Source organism: Gopherus flavomarginatus, chromosome 12 (genome assembly GCF_025201925.1).
Source record: "Gopherus flavomarginatus isolate rGopFla2 chromosome 12, rGopFla2.mat.asm, whole genome shotgun sequence".
In the NCBI taxonomy this organism is placed as follows: Eukaryota; Metazoa; Chordata; order Testudines; family Testudinidae; genus Gopherus; species Gopherus flavomarginatus.
The window spans coordinates 40214367-40234435 of record NC_066628.1 but is presented as its reverse complement, the minus strand read 5'-3'; the positions used below and the strand labels follow the sequence as shown (position 1 = coordinate 40234435).

The 20069-nt window shown below is 41.7% G+C and overlaps 2 protein-coding genes across 9 annotated transcripts in view; one reads left to right on the top strand and one right to left on the bottom strand.

Moving 5' to 3' along the window:
• MBTD1 (mbt domain containing 1) overlaps positions 1-11625 on the top strand; it is a 62403-nt gene extending 50778 nt beyond the window's left edge. For all 8 annotated transcript variants that reach the window (XM_050920122.1, XM_050920119.1, XM_050920118.1 and 5 more), the window contains one exon: positions 7301-11625. In XM_050920122.1, coding sequence (XP_050776079.1) covers positions 7301-7419 — 119 coding nt within the window. In that variant the 3' untranslated portion in view covers positions 7420-11625. The remainder of the gene's footprint in view (positions 1-7300) is intronic.
• Positions 11626-14295: 2670 nt separating this feature from the next.
• On the bottom strand, positions 14296-20054 carry LOC127032710 (nucleoside diphosphate kinase). Its single transcript, XM_050920145.1, has 5 exons — positions 19947-20054; positions 19174-19306; positions 17484-17585; positions 15199-15311; positions 14296-14543 (listed from the first exon to the last, which is right to left on the bottom strand). The coding sequence occupies exons 2-5, from the start codon at positions 19300-19302 to the stop codon at positions 14426-14428; spliced, it is 462 nt and encodes a 153-aa protein (XP_050776102.1). The 5' UTR covers positions 19303-19306; positions 19947-20054; the 3' UTR covers positions 14296-14425.
• Between the last annotated feature and the right edge of the window lie 15 nt (positions 20055-20069).

The following is a 20069-nucleotide window of genomic DNA, read 5'->3' as shown; positions in this document are numbered from 1 at the left end:
AGAAATCCATAGCCACCAAGTTTCTGAGAACCTTTGTAATGTTATCAGCCAGAAGAGATTTTAGCTTTGAGTGATATTTAAAAATGTTCTCTTTTTATAAGCCGAAGATTTATAGGGGGAGATAAAGCACATCAGCAATTCTCCAGTCGTATGGTAGGGGCAGCGTGCTGGGAGAGCAGCGGAGCCCTGATTAGGGGGCGGGGCTTACCTGATTAGGGGTCCTATAAAAGTAGCCAGCCAGTCAGGCAGCGGCACAGACAGCTGCAGCGGCACAGCAGCCAGAGCTGTTAACGGGAGTTTCAGAGGGAGTTTACAGGGGGAGGTTGCGGGGGAGACTAGGATAGAGGAACCAACAGGCTAGTTAAGGGACTGGGTGGTGGTCTGGTGCCTGCTGGGGGTTTGTGTTGTGTTGTGTTCCGTGGACTACCAGGTTTTAGGTGGGAAGGCTATGACTGATATAGAGGTAGCAGTGAAAGACACAATGAGGATGACTGGATGTGGAAGCTGCAGCATGTACATGATCTTGGAGGGGGTACCTGAAAAGAGTTTTGTCTGCATGAAGTGCCGCCTGATAGAGTGGATGGAAGAAAAGATCCGAGGACTGGAGATGCAGGTGGAAACTCTGGTTGAGTTTAGAAGGGGGTTTGAGCAGATGATGGAGCACAGACACGAGGAGGCTGAAGGGGTAAGCTCAGATATGCAGATGGAAGCAGGACCAAAGAATTCAGAGGAGAGACTGCTGGGTGAGGAGAGTGGATGGTGGAAGCATGTGACTAAGAGAACCAGGCAGAGGAAAAGACGGGCCAGTGAAGGAGAAATAGAACTCAGGAACGGGTTTGCAGAGTTGGAAAATGAAGAAGGGGCACAGCAGGTGGTCGCTGAAGGGGAGAGAGCAAGGAAAAAGAGAAGAGCTGATAGTCCTACAAGAGGAGGGGAGGAGTCAATGGAGGCAACACCAAATACAAGCCCCAGGAGGATTGCAAGAGTGAATAGGAATCGAGAGGACTTGCAGCCGGTGGGTGCGGGAGATAGACCAGAGAATCACACTGTCACCAGAAAAAGGCAGGTCTACGTGATTGGAGACTCCTTACTGAGAAGAACAGACAGGCCTGTGACTAGAGCTGATCAGGAGAACAGAAGGGTGTGCTGTCTGCCGGGTGCTAAGATAGAGGATGTGGACCTGAGGTTGAAAAGGATCCTAGCGGGAGCGGGAAAGAATCCGTTGATTGTCCTTCATGTGGGAACAAATGATGTGGCTAGATATTCTCTGGAATGTATCAAGGGAGACTATGCCAGACTGGGGAAGACGCTTAAGGAAATTGAGGCTCAGGTGGTTTTCAGTGGGATTCTGCTGGTTCCTAGAGAAGGGCAACAAAGGTGTAATAAGATTATGGCCATCAATAGATGGCTCAGGCAGTGGTGCTATAAGGAGGGCTTTGGAATGTACGGCCACTGGGAAGCATTTACGGACAGAAGACTGTTCTCTCGGGATGGACTTCACCTGAGCAAGGAGGGAAATAGACTTCTAGGATGGAGGCTCGCCAAACTGATTAAGAGAGCTTTAAACTAGGATTTTGGGGGAGATGGTTGGGAGATGTCCAGGAGATCTCCACACCGGAATTTAATCTTGAGAGGGAAGTAAACAAAGTAAGAGGGGATACAGCCGTGGACAGAAGAATTGGCATAAGGAGGAACGGTAGTGTAGATAGCAGACTAACAGGTGATGCTGGTGGTAGAATGTCTGTGCCTAACAGGGTAAAGAATGTCAGTGAAGCCAAACGGCAAAAATTAAGATGTCTGTACACTAATGCGAGGAGCCTAGGGAACAAAATGGAGGAACTAGAGCTACTGGTGCCGGAAGTGAAACCGGATATTATAGGGATAACAGAAACATGGTGGAATAGTAGTCATGACTGGAGTACAGGTATTGAAGGCTATGTGCTGTTTAGGAAAGACAGAAATAAAGGTAAAGGTGGTGGAGTAGCATTGTACATCAATGAGGAGGTTAACTGTAAAGAAATAAGAAGTGATGGAATGGACAAGACAGAGTCTGTCTGGGCAAAAATCACACTGGGAAAGAAAGCTACTAGAGCCTCCACTGAGATAGTGCTTGGGGTGTGCTACAGACCGCCGGGATCTGATTTGGATATGGATAGAGACCTCTTTAATGTTTTTAATGAAGTAAACACTAATGGGAAATGTGTGATCATGGGAGACTTAACTTCCCAGATATAGACTGGAGGACAAGTGCTAGCAAGAATAATAGGGCTCAGATTTTTCTGGATGTGATAGCGGATGGATTTCTTCACCAAGTAGTTGAAGAACCAACAAGAGGGGATGCCATTTTAGATTTGGTTTTGGTGAGCAGTGAGGACCTCATAGAAGAAATGGTTGTAGGGGACAACCTTGGTTCGAGTGATCATGAGCTAATTCAGTTCAAACTAGATGGAAGGATAAACAAAAACAGATCTGGGACTAGGGTTTTTGACTTCTCAAGGGCTAACTTTAAAGAATTAAGGAAATTAGTTTGGGAAGTGGATTGGACTGAAGAACTTGTGGATCTAAATGCGGAGGAGGCCTGGAATTACTTTAAGTCACAGCTGCAGAAACTATCGGAAGCCTGCATCCCAAGAAAGGGGGAAAAAACCATAGGCAGGAGTTGTAGACTGAGCTGGATGAGCAAGCATCTCAGAGAGGTGATTAAGAAAAAGCAGAAAGCCTACAAGGAGTGGAAGAAGGGTGGGATTAGCAAGGAAAGCTACCTTAGTGAGCTCAGAACATGTAGGGATAAAGTGAGAAAGGCTAAAAGCCAAGTAGAGTTGGACCTTGCAAAGGGAATCAAAACCAATAGTAAAAGGTTCTATAGCCATATAAATAAGAAGAAAACAAAGAAAGAAGTGGGACTGTTAAACACTGAGGATGGAAAGGAGGTTAAGGATAACCTAGGCATGGCCCAATATCTAAATAAGTACTTTGCCTCAGTCTTTAATAAGGCTAATGAGGAGCTTAGGGATAATGGAAGGATGACAAACGGGAATGAGGATATGGGGGTGGATATTACCACATCTGAGGTAGAAGCCAAACTGGAACAGCTTAATGGGACAAAATCGGAGGGCCCAGACAGTCTTCATCTGAGAATACTAAAGGAACTAGCGCATGAAATTGCAAGCCCGTTAGCGAGAATTTTTAATGAATCGGTAAACTCGGGTTGTACTGTACGACTAGAGAATTGCTAACATAGTTCCTATCTTTAAGAAAGGGAAAAAAAGTGATCCAAGTCACTATAGGCCTGTTAAGTATCAGAGGGGTAGCCGTGGTAGTCTGGATCTGTAAAAGCAGCAAAGAATCCTGTGGCACCTTATAGACTAACAGACGTTTTGGAGCATGAGCTTTCGTGGGTGAATACCCACTTCGTCAGATGCATGCATGTGTTCACCCACAAAAGCTCATGCTCCAAAACGTCTGTTAGTCTATAAGGTGCCACAGGATTCTTTGCTGCTTTTATAGGCCTGTTAGTTTGACATCTGTACTATGTAAGGTCTTGGAAAAAATTTTGAAGGAGAAAGTAGTTAAGGACATTGAGGTCAATGGTAGTTGGGACAAAATAAAACGTGGTTTTACTAAAGGTAGATCGTGCCAAACCAACCTGATCTTCTTTGAGAAGGTGACAGATTATTTAGACAAAGGAAATGCAGTAGACCTAATTTACCTCGATTTCAGTAAGGCTTTTGACACAGTTCCACATGGGGAATTATTAGTTAAATTGGAAAAGATGGATCAATATGAAAATTGAAAGGTGGATAAGGAACTGGTTAAAGGGGAGACTTCAACAGGTCATACTGAAGAGTGAACTGTCAGGCTGGAAGGAGGTTACTAGTGGAGTGCCTCAAGGATCGGTTTTGGGACCAATCTTATTTAACCTTTTTATTACTGATCTTGGCACAAAAAGCGGGAATGTGCTAATAAAGTTTGCGGATGACACAAAGCTGGGGGGTATTGCTAACATGGAGAAGGACCGGGATATCATACAGGAAGATCTGGATGACCTTGTAAACTGGAGTAATAGTAATAGGATTACATTTAATAGTGAAAAGTGCAAGGTCATGCACTTAGGGATTAATAATAAGAATTTTAGTTATAGATTGGGGACACATCAGTTGGAAGCAACAGAGGAGGAGAAGAACCTTGGAGTATTGGTTGATCGCAGGATGACTATGAGCTGCCAATGTGATATGGCCGTTAAAAAAGCTAATGCGGTTTAGGGATGCATCAGGCGAGGTATTTCCAGCATAGATAAGGAGGTGTTAGTACCGTTATATAAGGCGCTGGTGAGACCTCAACTGGAATACTGTGTGCAGTTCTGGTCTCCCATGTTTAAGAAGGATGAATTCAAACTGGAACAGGCTCAGAGAAGGGCTACTAGGATGATATGAGGAATGGAAAACCTGTCATATGAAAGGAGACTCCAAGAGCTTGTCTTGTTTAGTCTAGCCAAAAGAAGGCTGAGGGGAGATATGATTGCTCTTTATAAATATATCAGAGGGATTAATATTAGGGAGGGAGAGGAATTATTTAAGCTTAGTACCAATGTGGACACAAGAACAAATGGGTATAAACTGGATACTAGGAAGTTTAGATTTGAAATTAGATGAAGGTTTCTAACCATTAGAGGAGTGAAGTTCTGGAACAGCCTTCCAAGGGGAGTAGTGGGGGCAAAAGACATATCTGGCTTCAAGACTAAGCTTGATAAGTTTATGGAAGGGATGGTATGATGGGATAGCTTAATTTTGGCAATTGATCTTTGATATCAGCAGATAAGTATGCCCAGTGTTCTGTGATGGGATGTTGGATGGGATGGGATGTGAGTTACTGCAGAGAATTCTTTCCTGAGTGCTGGCTGGTGAGTCTTGCCCACATGCTCAGGGTTTAGCTGATTGCCATATTTGGGGTCGGAAAGGAATTTTCATCCAGGGCAGATTGGCAGAGGCCCTGGAGGCTTTTCGCCTTCCTCTGTAGCATGGGGCATGGGTCATGGGTCACTTGCTGGTGGATTCTCTGCAGCTTGAGGTCTTCAAACCACAATTTGAAGACTTCAGTAACTTGGACATAGGTTAGGGGTTTGTTATAGAAGTGGATGGGTAGGGTTCTGTGGCCTGCTTTGTGCAGGAGGTCAGACTAGATGATCACATTGGTCCCTTCTGACCTTAGTCTGTGAGTCTATATCAAAAACCCAGAGAGCCCTATGTAAGTGTTACTTACTCATCCGCACTTTCCCAATTAAACTGAATTACTGACCCAAATAAGCAGTATATAACTGACTGATACAGTCTATTCTCTCAACTAGTCTAAGTGCACCAGTTCTGTAAATACGCAGCAGGCCACTCTCACTCTTGAAGCCCAGCACCCATCTGAGAAAATAGTCAGATTTCAATCTGAAGAAGAGCTCTGTGAAAACTTGTCCCTCTCATCAGCATAAGTTAGTCCAATAAAAAATATCACTTCACCCTCCTTGTCTCTCTAATATTCTGGGACCGACACAGCTAAACCAACATTGCATACAGATTTCAATCTGTCACTTTGCCAGAAATAATCATAGTAGTGACACGCTTGAAATAACATCTGTTTTTCTTGGTTGGACAAAACTTCCCACATTTGCTCATCAAAACACAATGTGGAATTCCAGTGACATGAGCTTCTTAATTCAGTTACTAGTCTTATATGTAGAAGCAGCATTGCAACAAGATGAAGCTTAATTTACCATTTCTTAAAATGACCCTCCTTATTGTATCAACTGTTCTTTACGCTAAGATGGTTGCTGTAGGCAGATGGCTCAGAAGGGCAGACTCGAAAGAAAAATTAAAAAAAAAAAAAATCTTGGAACTTAGATTATTTTGCTATGCAACGTGGATATTTGTATTTTAAGAAATCACTTGAATTTTTGCACATCTTACTGCTTGACCCTTTTGTGTCTACACTGCAGAAAAGGAAAGGGGACGGGGGGAAAACCCACCGAGAGCATCAAGTCTCAGAGCCCAGATCTACAGACTTAGATTGATGAGGTTTGCTCTATGACACTAGAAATAATAGCGTAGAAGTTCCTACTCGGACTCTAAGACTCATCCCCTTCACCAGGTGTCAGAGCCCGAGTGGGAAAATCTGCACAGCTATTTTCAGTGCTGTTGCACAAGCCTGAGTCTGTCGACCCAGGCTCTGAGACTTGCTTCAATGGGTTGGTTTGTTTTTTGCAGTGTAGACCTGTCCATAGATAGATTTTTACCATAATTTCCAAGTTACTTTATTTTCAATCATTGTCCAGTATTTGTTCTTCTAAACAGTGGGTAATCAGTTTTCAGTTTGTCATTTAGCTTAACCAGAAGTATTAACAAGGGGGCCCTGAGGCTAAAATTAAACCTCAGGGGCATTTGTTAAAGCTAAGTTGTTAAATCATTTGAAATTATGTTAAGGGTATAACTTAAAGTGCAGTTATTGTCAGAAAAGTCAAAGCATCTGCTTCCTGTGAGGGTGTCTGAGTCCCAAGAGAAGAAGGCTGGTCAAAGAACTAGACCTGACATCTGGGTTCTGCTCTAGCTCTACCACATGCTTCCAATGTGATCTTGGGCATGCTTGCCCTCTTAATCTTTCTCTGTGTCTTCCCAACTGTGAAATGGGTTTAATATCAGCCTGCCTCACCAGGGAGCTCATGATTCATTGGTGAGAAAGGTGCCTTTAGGAATTTGACTAGAAGGTGCTATAGTAATGTGTATTAGTGATTAATAGATCTGCCCACTTAACTATTAGAACTGTGGAGACAACCCAGCTGTAGAAGTGTGAACAGAATTTATTCTGCCTCATGTAGCTTGTCAGCCAAATTCTAACTATGCAGCCTGGAGATAATGTGAAAGGTACATATTGGGTTAGGTTGGTGCTTCTTTCCCATGATAGTGATCTCAAGTTAAATTTATAGGGCTGGAAGTAAATGCAAATAATCTTTTGATACAAGCTGGGTCTAGACTTACTGAGAAGCAATCAGTGTGGGAACCCCCCTTTTCCCCCCTGCCCAATTTATACATTTTACAGTCCTTTTTCTGATTATAACTGCACTTTAAATCCACGAGTCTAAAGCTATTTTATTTAATGTATATATTATTTCTTGAAAATAATTTCTCTAAACTTTAGCCTTTTTAGTGCCCAGTTTAAAATTATTAATAGAAGGAAAAATAACATTAGGTTTTAGTTAAACTGAAGGGAAATCTTAACAATTATTTTGAATTCTTTATGGGTCTTTATCTTTTATTTTTAGTGACTTCACTGCAGCTGAAGGAGGAGTTGTTAGATGGAGAGGAGTATAACTTTCTTCAAGGAGCATCTGATCAGGAAAGCAATGGGTCTGCCAGCTACTACATCAAACAAGAACCATAAGGCAGCTCAAAAATGTGAGGGGCAGGGTGATGATAGTAGAGAAAAGAGCCTTTCTCCAAGACTGACTGACTGATTTTGTTCCCATTTCGATGGTACAGTTGCAGAGCTGTATTTGGGGCACTTTGCTAACTGTAGATGAAACTTCAGTTGCAAAATTTTTGGAGGGGCAGGGAAACTATTTTAGTGAAAAAATTTTACAATTTATTAAACAAAATACATTTTTGTGTTGTATTTGAAGCTTTTGAAAGAATTTTGTAATATTTTCAAATTCAGATTTATTGTGCATTCTTAAACGGAAATTCTAATTTTTTGGTAAAATTAAAGTTTAATTAGCAGGATTGCAGGAAACTGTTTGAGGAGGATATAGTCGCAAATACAAATGAACTGTCATTACAAATGAACCTTGTTGGTACAAGTTGGGAGATTTTGGACTTTTGTGAGCTGTAGGAGTCACACCTCTGGTTTTTCATAGTGAAAATACTGAAGTCCTGACTTTGGGGCATAAAAACATATACATGTTTTAAGGGGACCAGCCCTGCCAAGCCTTACTCGTGTGAGTAGCCCAATTTCAATGGGGATGCTTTCATGAGGTGTGGTATTAACTTTTCCAATGTGGTTACTCCATTTAGGGCCTGATTCAATGCCCATTGATTTCAGTGGGTCTTGGATTGGGCCCTTAATCTTGGGATGCTCAAGTAAATGTTTACAGAGCCCTGTGTTAAACTGGAACTTCAGCAGATTCTCTCGTGGAAAATTACATGAAACTAAGTGTTTAAACTAGAAATTCAGGACCTTTTCCTGTTTCTTGTTTGGATGGAAAACATGTTTGGGGGAGGAGGGAACCTGAAGACATTTTCTTTGGTTTTATTCCCCAGAAAAATCTAGACTCCTGCTTTCCATCTCTTCAAATACTTGTGTATGTTGGTATCCTTGAGATGTACCAGATGAACTAGAAAAATACTTATTATGAAGGCAAAAATTTATTCTCGGTTCTGCAGAAGTTTTAATATTCTGCTCTCCAAGAATATAACAATGGAGTTGGGATCTGAAAAAAAAATTCTTTTTGGTAAATTGGACTCATTTGGTTCTAGAAGACGGGAATCCTTCCAGTCTCTCTTTAATCGTCCCATTATTTTTTACTCTTTAACTGAACAGATATTTTTAGACATATTTGCAGGCAATTATAGAGACTATATATGAGGATTTTTAATAAATGCTGAATAATTTAATCTCCTCTCCCATTTTTAAATCCATGTGGATTTTGGCAGGTGGCCTAATTCTTGGAGTTGATTAGCAGCCTGATTTTTTTCCATCTTGCAGAGTTGTGACTGGAAGAATGGGCATGGAGAGCTTTAGCTTTTACCAGTAAGGTTCATTAACTAAACTCTCAGGAATAAACTGCATATGTTCTATAAGTGCTTCTGGGTCTTTGCAGGTCCCCTTCAGAGCAGTACAATGATCATCTGGCTCTTGACCATACAGTAGGGCTTAGAAGAAATCAATCAAAATTAATAACTTCTATGGTCCTTCAGCCTAAGAAATGCTTTAATGATATCAGCCCACAGAGCCCCAGGATACCATTTTTTGGTATATTGTTGTTTGAACTTTTAAAAAAAAATGCATAGAAAGTTGAAAACCAGCAATTTGATTATTTTCTAAAATATTGCTCTAACTTTGGGTACAAGCATTGTTAATATGCACGGGTTTACCTCATTCTATGCAAGAGAGGATAATGATGTAAAGTTTTGTAGTTACTACTGAAAGTAAAACTTGTCCTGTATAGTGTAGGAATGTATGGAAACCTTTTCTCCTCTCCCCCAGTCACATTTTTGTAATATTGATCCCTTTTTGACAACTTTTTTCTCATATCAACAAAAGTTGGTTATCAGGTGTGAAATATCGGTGAGTTCAGGTGGAAAAGAGATTTTAACTCTAAAATACCCATATTAAAAGGACTCCGTCAAGGTTGACCAGTTTCAAATTTACTCCCTTCAGCCCCTGGTCCCTCCAATTCATTTACTTTATTTAAAACGCAAAAGAAAAAGAAAATAAGTTTAAAAATCAGAGCCTTCCAAAACAAGGGGCTGCAATGTAGTTTTACAATCCCGGTTCTTGATCAGAGGAATGTAAAGACAAGTCCAGGATTTTGGATGACATATGCTTGAAACAAAGGCATTTTGGTGAGCCTCAGTCACACCAGTCTGTTACCTATCAAAAAGTCAGATTCTGCTGGTACTTCATAGAGTTGGTTAGTATTTGAATGCATTGATGTCATTGGGATTAGTTGCACGTAATATAAAGCAAAGCTAGCAGAATTAGGCCCACAGAGCACAAGGGATGCATGAGATGCATCTGCTTTCATAAAGCCTCTACTTCCATAGAATAACACTTGTGACTAAATTGGCACTGCTGTAAATCAATGCAGCAGTGTCGATTTAGCGGGTCTGGTGAAGACAAGCTAAGTTGATGGCAGAGTGCTCTCCCATAAGAAGTCTGTGTGCCATCTCCCGGAGAGGCGACAGGTAAGTCGGCAGGAGAGTGTTTCCCATCGACGTAGCGCGATGTAGAGACTGCTGTAAATTGACCTAAGTTAGCGTAACTTAGATCAATTTACAGCATTAGTGTAGACTAGCCCTAGTGGCACAAGTAGCTCATGGACTTCAGGAGAACCGCTGTTGTATGAATAAGGGTTGATGTGAAAAGAAGTTGTGGGATTGGCTCCATAGTTACATGTCAAATTGTGAGGGCAAAAAATCCAGATTCCTGGGCTTTTGTTTGTTGCCCAGCTTCAGAACTTGGATTATCCAAACTATTATTATAACCCTGAATTGGGCTAGATTTGAAGGGGACTCTTTGGATTTTTTTTTTAATAGTAAAATGCATTTGTAGGGGGAGGGGTGGAGAATTGTCTCTCTCACATTTGGGGGTCTGTCAACCTTTATAATATTTCTTGAAAATGGTTATTTAAAAACTAAACATGGTTATCTGCAAGCTGAATTCCACCCTCAGATACACATGCTCTTTGGTGGGAATTTCATGTGTATTTTGAGGGTGGAATTTCAGTCTGGTTTCTGAATCCAAAGAATACCTACCTGTCAAGTACAGTGTAACCTATCCTAAGCAAAGCATATAAGGAATCACCTAAAATCATATGCTTGGGAGAATTTTGTTTATGTAAAAGTTGAGCAAAATTGTACTAGATTCATACTTGGAGTGGTCTTTAAAGTGGTCTCTTAAAACAGTGGGGTTACCTGTTGGCAGTGGTGTCTTTAGTACAGGCTTCACTGAATATGTACTAGTATTAATTAGTAACATGGTTCAAAGAATTTTCTTCCTTCATTCTACTGTGAACCATGTTACTTGGCTAAAAGAAAGGTGAGGTGTTAAAAGTCTGAAATCTCTATTGACGTCTAAAGTTGGGGATCAAAGAGTCATTTCAATATGTGGCATAGCAAGTTTTTATAACTAAGGGGTAGTGCAAATAACTCAACTTACCTTGTAACTGCCCCTTCTTTTATGGCTCAGAATGAATTTTACTGCTGACCTTGATTTTATGTTTTAAATGCAACTTCTTAACCTTTTCCTTGCTGTGTATAAGGAAAGCTAAAGCAGTTATCAATTTCTTGTTTTACGGATACTAACACGGGTTTCAGTGTTTGTTTGTTTTTATTATTGTTGTTTTTATGTGATGTGAATACCCTCTCCCACCAATATTTGTACTATGGTGCTAATATATATTTGGTAACAATCCTTTATTGGGAAGGGATTAAAAAACTGTGATTAAACTGAATTTTTCTTCCTTTTAATTTTCATATTTAAAAAAAAAAAGTCACAGCCATTTATACAACAAAAAGCATCAGCTTTTGCCCTTGGGAAAATATATTGGGGTGGGAATCAAGATGAAATGAATAGGGTTTTTACATCATTTCTGTATGTATTTGCTATATAGATCAATATCTGTACAAATTTAATCTTTTATTTTCTTGGTAATTTGTGTGGTCAATGAGAAAGTTTTAAACACTTTCTCATGAAATGTATATAACTAAGTGAAAAATGCTTTTGGAGAAATTAACGTTACTTTCATTTTTACCAGACTGCAGATTTTCAGCATGGATGTGAAAAGCATTAAAATTATAACTTTGTGTACAAGATGAAAATAATTCACTAAATTTGCCTTTTTTACACAAAATAAAAATGTTAAACTAAGACCATGTGTATGGTAGTTTTTTTTTAATTCAGGTATATATTCAAATATGTTGTAGTGTCTTTATTGGGCCCATTACAAATAACAGAACTGAAATTAGAAATCAGTTAATTAAATGTTTTTAAATATACTCATGAGAAATACTTTAATTTTTAAGTTACACTTCAATTATTTTTGAAAACTGCTTTTCAATGGGAATGAAAATTTATCCCTTTTCCTTTAAGATGCCATATACACAGTGCAGGTTTCATTGCTGGAAGTGTGGGGGTGGGATTTTATCTTCGAGAGGGAAGCTTTTTAAAGCTGCCACAAGTCATATCACAGACCATTCACAAATCTACATTATTGAGCAGTTCTTGCCACAGTCTTGTCTAAACTATGATTTAGCTACCAGCGTAGCTACACCATTGCCAGCACAATTGACATTAGTGCAGGGTGACTTGCACCCAATGCTCCTTAGCCTAGTGGGATGCATTGGAGCAGTAAGACTGCACGGGTGCTAATCATGATGTAGGGTTAGGGTGACCAGATGTCCCGTTTTTAAAGGAACAGTCCCATTTTTGGGACTTTTTCTTATATAGGTGCCTATTAGCCCCCACCCCTTTGTCCTGTTTTTTCAGAGTTGCTATCTGGTCACCCTAAGTAGGGCACATTGCATTTGCAGTGGTATGTACAATACAGACACTGCTTCGCCAACTAGTACAGGAACAAATTGCATTGTAGACAGCGAGTAATGGCTTAGGTGCAAATCTGTGAAATGTACTTGTTTCTACAGAACTGTTTACCAAAAAAATTCCAGCTTTCACTGGAGGAAAAAAGCTGTTTGTATCCTCAGTTGTGAAGATAAACTGGTAAAGGAGAAGGGAGCACAAACTAGTGCAGCACTGTCTTCCAGGCTATTCAGGCACCCTGAAACAACTGGGCAATGTAATCTGTCCCAAGCAGCTAGAGAGCTATTTCCTCTAAAAGCTACACATGGTAGTCCTCCAGTTCATTAAACTGAAAATATGGGGACAGTCTAAAAAACCAAATTCACTATAAAAGTAAACCAGTTATACTGACTGGATTATTCATATTAAATTCAATCAGATCTCACTTAATTAATTTGAAAGTGATTGAGAATTTCTGCTAGAGTACTGCTAAATATAGATGCAGAATACATGGGACATTTAGCTGTCACATCATGTAATGTTGTTTGAGCCCATTTCAGTTTAGAAATCTCTCTTGTACAATCAATTACTAAGCTAAATAGCTAAGTGCTTTAACTGCATTGTTTAAGTGATTTAGTGTGATTGACTAGTACACCATGTTCCATGTTGGCAATCATTACTGAGCATGCCATAAGGCTTTATCGTAGTGTAAGAACATGGCAAGTTTATTAAATTTCATATTACTCTTATATAACTGTAGCCTATAGGAGACAGCATGGTCCTATGAATAGGAGCATGAGGATGGCAGTCAAGAGACTTGGGTCTTATGCTGTCACATCTGAGGTCAGTTACCCCTGTGGCTCACTATCTATAAAATGAGAATACTTATTTCACTTAAAGTGCAGACACATTTACAGCTAGAAGCAATACATGAAAAGTTTATATTACTGTGGATGACCCTGTTCCTTTGAACATTTTTCTCATAGGTATGATCACCACTGTAGAAATACTGTTCAATCCATAGGAGATACTCCAAGCAAACTTTCTATCACTTGCCCAAAAAGTGACAGGTTAGTTTTGGAGCTTTTAAAATCAGTTTCTTATATGTAACTTTGCCAGCACTGTGCTGTAATGGCTCAGCTTCTCAGTGCAGGGGTTTCAGATCTTGGCCATTCTGAGAAGGGTACCTGATCTTGTCTACTCATACCATTCATTAAGATCTTTCACTGACAGCTCATGTTAAGCTCTTGAGCAGTTTTTTCCCCATCACTATGTTATACAGAGATGCAATGTATGGGTCAAGAGATTCCATCCTATTTTTCCCATTATTTGCTGCAAAAAGGTGTATACTATTAGCTTCAAAAATCACTATAACAGGTCCACTCTAGTCTGGTTACCACCTTGTACATTTTCACTTTATGTCCTCTTTAGCAGAGGATCAGTTTATGAACTGAATTATTTGCTAGTCTTCAGAGGTCTAATTTCAAATATTGGCTTAAAGCACTTCTGAAGTGATAGAGTCTACACTCTACATTAGAGGACTAATAATGCTACGGCTTAAGCAGAGACTTACTTAAACAGAGCAGAAGTGTGAGGACTCTGCATAAAAAAAAAAGTACAGATTCTGCATTTTAATGATTTTTCTGACTGGTGAGTCAACTTGTGTAAAACAAATAAGCAAGGACATGCTTTTCTTTAAGCACCAGTAGACACCATGAGGGAGAAGTAATATGCTTCCTTCATCCTCTGCTTTCATTTTAGCTAATAAGCTGCAAAAGCTGTGGAGTAAGGGGCTGTCTGAAGGAAGTCTCACCTGCCCCTATAAATTTGCTCTCATCACAACCTATCACATACCAGTTTTTAGCACTGAGTTGGTTTCATTTTAAACATGTTTTCAGGGTATTTTCCTCTGAGTGGATTTCATTTTGTCTCCCAAGGCATAGTTGTATACTACTGTACAAATGACCAATTCTACTGCATGCATACGTAAGTATGCTTTCTAGTGAATACACAGACTACACATAGTTTCCATAATTTAATAAACTTTACAGTACTATGTAAAGATAACTGTCATAATAGTTGCTCCCAGGTCAGTAGCTGCTGGAATGAGATGCTGTGTTAAGAAGGCACAATTAGTTAGAGAGATGTCATTTTACTCATAGATCCAGTCATGAGCACAAGATTTGAAGTCAACAAGCTCTGCAGGCTGAAACCACAGCTCGATCTCCTTCTGAGCACTTTCTACAGAGTCACTGCCATGAATGATGTTCCTATGAAGAAAGCCAATCACAAAATTTCAAAGAAACAGTTGTTAACTTGTTCATATGGACAGAAGTCTGGATACTCATCTACTGCTGAACAGCTAGAGCTTGTGGTACAGCTCTTAAAAAAAAAAAAAGCCCTGATTCTATTTGTGAAGTCAGTCTATAACAGATCTAGTTCTATTAAACACAACACAAACTATTAACAGCATCACCATGACCTGATTATCATTTTTCATCACGTTCTGAAGTATAGTTTAAAACCCCAAAATGCCTGGTATAAGCAACATTCTTGTTGGAATGTCCTACAAATTAAACTCAGCTTCAGACTAGGATTCTTATGTCTAACTACCTAAGCTTTCCAGAAGGCAACATGAAGTTCATCCTATGCCAAACTAGATCACTAAATAGGAAACAGTACAGCCACAGTAAAACAGCTTGCTTTAACGCAGAATGACTTCTTTTCTCTATGCATATACATTATGTATAGGTAAGAACATACCCATTTCTTTCCTTGAAAGGTATCTGGTGACTGCACAATTTCTGCTCTTAAGTTATTTTTTATTCAAGTGATGCTTACAATGAAAGCAGTAAATATATTTCTCGTAACTCTGGAAAAATATTTAGAAAAAAATTATTTTTATATAATAATTTCAGCACCAACCTTCCCACTTGAATGCAGAAGTCACCACGGATTGTACCAGGCTTAGAATCTGCAGGATTAGTCTCTCCCAGCATAACTCTGCCAGTTTTAACGACATTAAGACCCTCCCAAACCTTTAAAAAAAAAATATAAATATATACATATTATTCCATACCAATTCAAGGCATCACAGAAGATTCAGCTTTGGCACTTTCCAAAGAGACAAAGGCCTTCCCCACAAAGATCTAAATCTATCTTAGAATCTGTATAAATTAAATTGCAAAAGGAAAAGACTAGGAACAAGAGAAAATTATAAAATAAATGGCTACAATTCTTTGTAAATTACACTTGTTTCATTTGTTATCTTTCACTGTGATAAGGCATGAGAGTAAATAGCATCAGAATGGCTACCTGTTACCAGAACATATCTGAAGCAAGTGAGATTTAAAAGAGAAACACCTGGCTTGAAGAATAATGGACACTATTGTTAACACTAAAATAGTAAACAGAAGCTTATTGAGAGAATATTATTTCCACTCCTGAGTGGCTCTCACATAGATGCAACTTGAAAAATCTCTAGTGAAGTGGCCTGCAATTAGCATCTTTAAATAGCTCAGACTCCATGGAGCCAATTCGACACAAAACAGTGGAAACTCAAAGATGCACACACACACTCCATACCTGCTCACATAGCTGTTTAAAATTATACTACTTTGAAAGTCTACTCCTTAATTCTTAAAAGTCAGCTGAAGTGTTTAAATCCCCTGGACTGCCTTGGAAATCTCAACCACTTACTACTTCACCTGCTAGGCAACTTTCAGGACTCTGCTCACATCCCTCCTGTTTCGCTATAATCCAGAAACCATTATGAATGGCAGAGAATCCTAATGAAGTCATCTTGTTCTATTCACAGGAAGTGGGGAAGGCTTTTCAAGTCAAGTCTTAGGGCTTGTCTACATCAGAAAGTTGCAGCGCTGGTGAGGGAGTTACAGCGCTGCAACTTAGGAGGTGTACACATCTGCAGGGCACCACCAGCGCTGCAACTCCCTGTTTGCAGCGCTGGCCGTACTCCCGTTTTGTCTCGGGTGTAGAGGATCCAGCGCTGGTAATCAAGTATAGTCACTTACCAGCGCTTTTCTTGACCTCCGTGGAATAAGCAGGTATCCCAGCATACCTGAGGAAGCCTCCGGTAATCAAGCTGGTCTCCTTCCCCGGCTTGCTCTCGCGTTCCCCGAACCCCGAGCAAGCAGGTCTCCGTCCCTGCGGTTTGCAGGGTGGTTCCGGGAACGCGAGAGCAAACCGGGGAAGGAGACCAGCTTCGCCGCGGTTTGCTCTCGCGTTCCGCGAACCACCCTGCAAACCGCAGGGAAGGAGACCTGCTTGCTCGGGGGTTCGGCGAACGCGAGAGCAAACCGGGGAAGGAGACCAGCTTCGCCGCGGTTTGCTCTCGCATTCCCCGAACCACCCTGCAAACCGCAGGGAAGGAGACCTGCTTGCTCGGGGTTCGGGGAACGCGAGAGCAAAGCGGGGAAGGAGACCAGCTTCGCCGCGGTTTGCTCTCGCGTTCCCCGAACAAGCAGGTCTCCTTCCCTGCGGTTTGCACGGTGGTTCGCGGAACGCGAGAGCAAACCGCGGCGAAGCTGGTCTCCTTCCCCGCTTTGCTCTCGCGTTCCCCGAACCCGAGCAAGCAGGTCTCCTTCCCTGCGGTTTGCAGGGTGGTTCGCGGAACGCGAGAGCAAACCGCGGCGAAGCTGGTCTCCTTTCCCGGTTTGCTCTCGCGTTCCCCGAACCCGAGCAAGCAGGTCTCCTTCCCTCCGGTTTGCAGGGTGGTTCGCGGAACGCGAGAGCAAACCGCGGCGAAGCTGGTCTCCTTTCCCGGTTTGCTCTCGCGTTCCCCGAAACCCCTTGAAGCCGCCCAACAGCGCTGCAGTGTGGCCACATCTAACACCACTTGCAGCGCTGGTTGCTGTAAGTGTGGCCACTCTGCAGCGCTGGCCCTATACAGCTGTACAAATACAGCTGTAACAACCAGCGCTGCAAAATTTTAGATGTAGACATGGCCTTATAAACAGACCATTACCCCCATTCAAAAGTGCTCTGGGCAGCATTGGATGATGTGGAAATTGGTTTGTTTTCTTTTACCACTTTTTTATACATTGGGACAGTGTAATTTAAAAAGAAATTGTTTTTAAAGCTGTAAAGTGTCCACAGATGCTAACAATTAAAAAAATAGCTTATGTAATTAGAAAAAAATACCTAGCCATTTCCTGCATAATGTATATTTAAGTAAATACAGTACTACTCACCATGGCCACAACAGGTCCAGAATTCATGTATTTAACTAAACCAGGGTAGAATGGCCTATCTTTCAGGTCAATGTAATGTTGCTTTAGAAGGTTTTCGGAAGCCTTTAAAGAAAAGTTGATTGTGAGATTTTGAGAGCAATGTTTAAAAAAATATAAAAAGCAGCAGCACCCCATTACTGCATTAATAATTAATACTTCATATCAGTCATGAAACAAGTATCAACAGCAAGGAGTTTGCAAGCTAATTATGTTTGTTTCATATTTTACATGCAGAGTAACTCAGGACAAGTTTTGTCTAATTTTCTTTATTAACTAAAGAATTTTACATTGAGGCAGGTTCAATACCATCAGCTCTTTGTTAATTTATGGCTGCGAATTATTATGAATACAAGACATCTGGAAGACTGCATTTCCTGATGTAACCTTCTAGTCATGGTCATTTTTGCTTACTGAACATTAGGTTGTATTAATTTAGGCTAAGTTGTCTTGTGTCGTATCAAACCATGATTACAACTTTCTGTTTCACAAGAAATAGAAGAGACCCAGTATAGTTATGGTCTGAAATGACAAGACACAACTGAAAGGAAACTACACCAGACAGAGCCTAAAATAAATACAGTTCTTTCACATTTTCTGTTCAGTTACATTCATGCAGGTTCATCCAGTTAATGGCCTGTGTGAGGAAATTTGGCCTGGTATGTGTATTTATATCTGAAAAGTTATAATAAGCATATCAACAAAGAGTCCTGTACTCGAGCATAAGCTTTCATGGGTGAATACCCACATACATCTGACAAAGTGGGTATTCACCCACAAAAACTTATGCGCCAATACATCTGTTAGTCTATAAGGTGCCACAGGAAGAAGTGAAGGTGAGGAGGGATGGTCACACCGCACGATAGTCAGTGAATGAACAGCACATAAAGTGAAAATGTGACACACAGATCTACACAATATAACAATGGAGTGTTGATCAAATTGTTTAAGTCTCTTGTATGCCACCTAGAAATGGCTGACATTTTATGAGACAGGCCTGACCCAAAGCCCTGGAAGTGAACACCTCCCCTCAGTTTTTAGGAGAGTTCACGTCTAAATCAAAGAGTTCACGTCTAGATCTTAAGTTAGTGACTCTGGCCCCTACTTTATAGTGTTCTGAGTTAAAAACCTACATCTGTACAACTCTAAATATTGGGAAAGTTCCAGTCTGGGTACACACCTTGTAGCTTCAAAGAATCCTGTGGCACCTTATAGACTAACAGAGGTTTTGGAGCATGAGCTTTCGTAGGTGAATACCTACTTCGTGACATGCATCTGACAAAGTAGATATTCACCTATGAAAGCTCATGCTCCAAAACCTCTGTTAGTCTATAAGGTGCCACAGGATTCTTTGCTGCTTTTACAGATCCAGACTAATACGGCTACCCCTCTGATACTTAATAAGCATATCAACTCTTGTGCAGACTGGACTACAGGTTTTCACTTTGACTACTCCTTGATGTGGGAAAAACAATATGGGAGAATGAAGCTTCTGTATAGTTCATCTTGCTGGCCAGGATTTGCAAGTCAAATCGAGAGAGAGGAAAAAAAACCACATGTAGTAATAAGAGGTTGTCTTTTATCGCAAAGAACAGCAGGGAGCCCTATAAGCATTAATTAAGCCTCACAACAGCCCTGCCTCTAAGGACCTTACATGCATGAATTTCATGGCCACCAGGCGGAAGCCCTTCTGTTCAAAGCGTTTGATGATTTCTCCCACCAGGCCCCTCTGGACTCCATCAGGCTTGACGGCAATGAAAGTGCGTTCGCCATTAGAAGCCATTGTCCTGCGAAAGGAAACGGGGAGCGGTAAGAGAAACGAGGCGACAACACCGGTAGAGCCACTTTTGCCGCAATCCTGTCCCGATTAACAGACATGCCCGAGGAGGTGATTGCAACCACCCAGGGAGTGGATTCAAGGTGAGCGGTGCTTCAAGGGGCGAGGGAGGCCACTTACCGGGATTTATTGCAGACACGTGCAGGATCCATCCCTGCTGCTGCTGGCACCTTCTCCCTGGCCCCCATTCACTGCCGCCCATGCCCGCTTAGTCCTTACTGCAGTGCCCCGAGCCTTTCCAATCTAGACCTCTATTTACATGCCCCCCCACCCCGTTCTCGCTCCCTCAATGGCTCCCAGCCCAGGGGCCACGTGGCAGCTGGGATCCCCCGGTGGTTCTTCTCGCGGGTCGGTCGCTCAGTTCCTCTTCGCCCCACAGGGGCCCGGCGAGCCCCGCCTGGCTGCCACACAGGGGCCCGGCGAGCCCCGCCTGCCGTTCAGTCCCCAGGCGGGCTCCGCCGCCCCGGCCCGGCCGATAGTCCCCCTCCCGCGGCCTGGCGGGAAGCACAGGCCCCGGCGGCGCCCCCCGGTCTGGGCACAGTCTCCTTTTCCCGCGGGCCTGCCCTGCCCAGCCCCCACACCGGCCTCACCTTCCTGGAGCTGCTAAGGCCGCTGCTGAGCTGGACACGAGCCTTCCCTCAGCGTCCACCGGGAAAGAGGAGCAGCGAGGTCGGGTGGAGCCGGAACCCACCCCCGGAAGAGAGGGGCTGGCC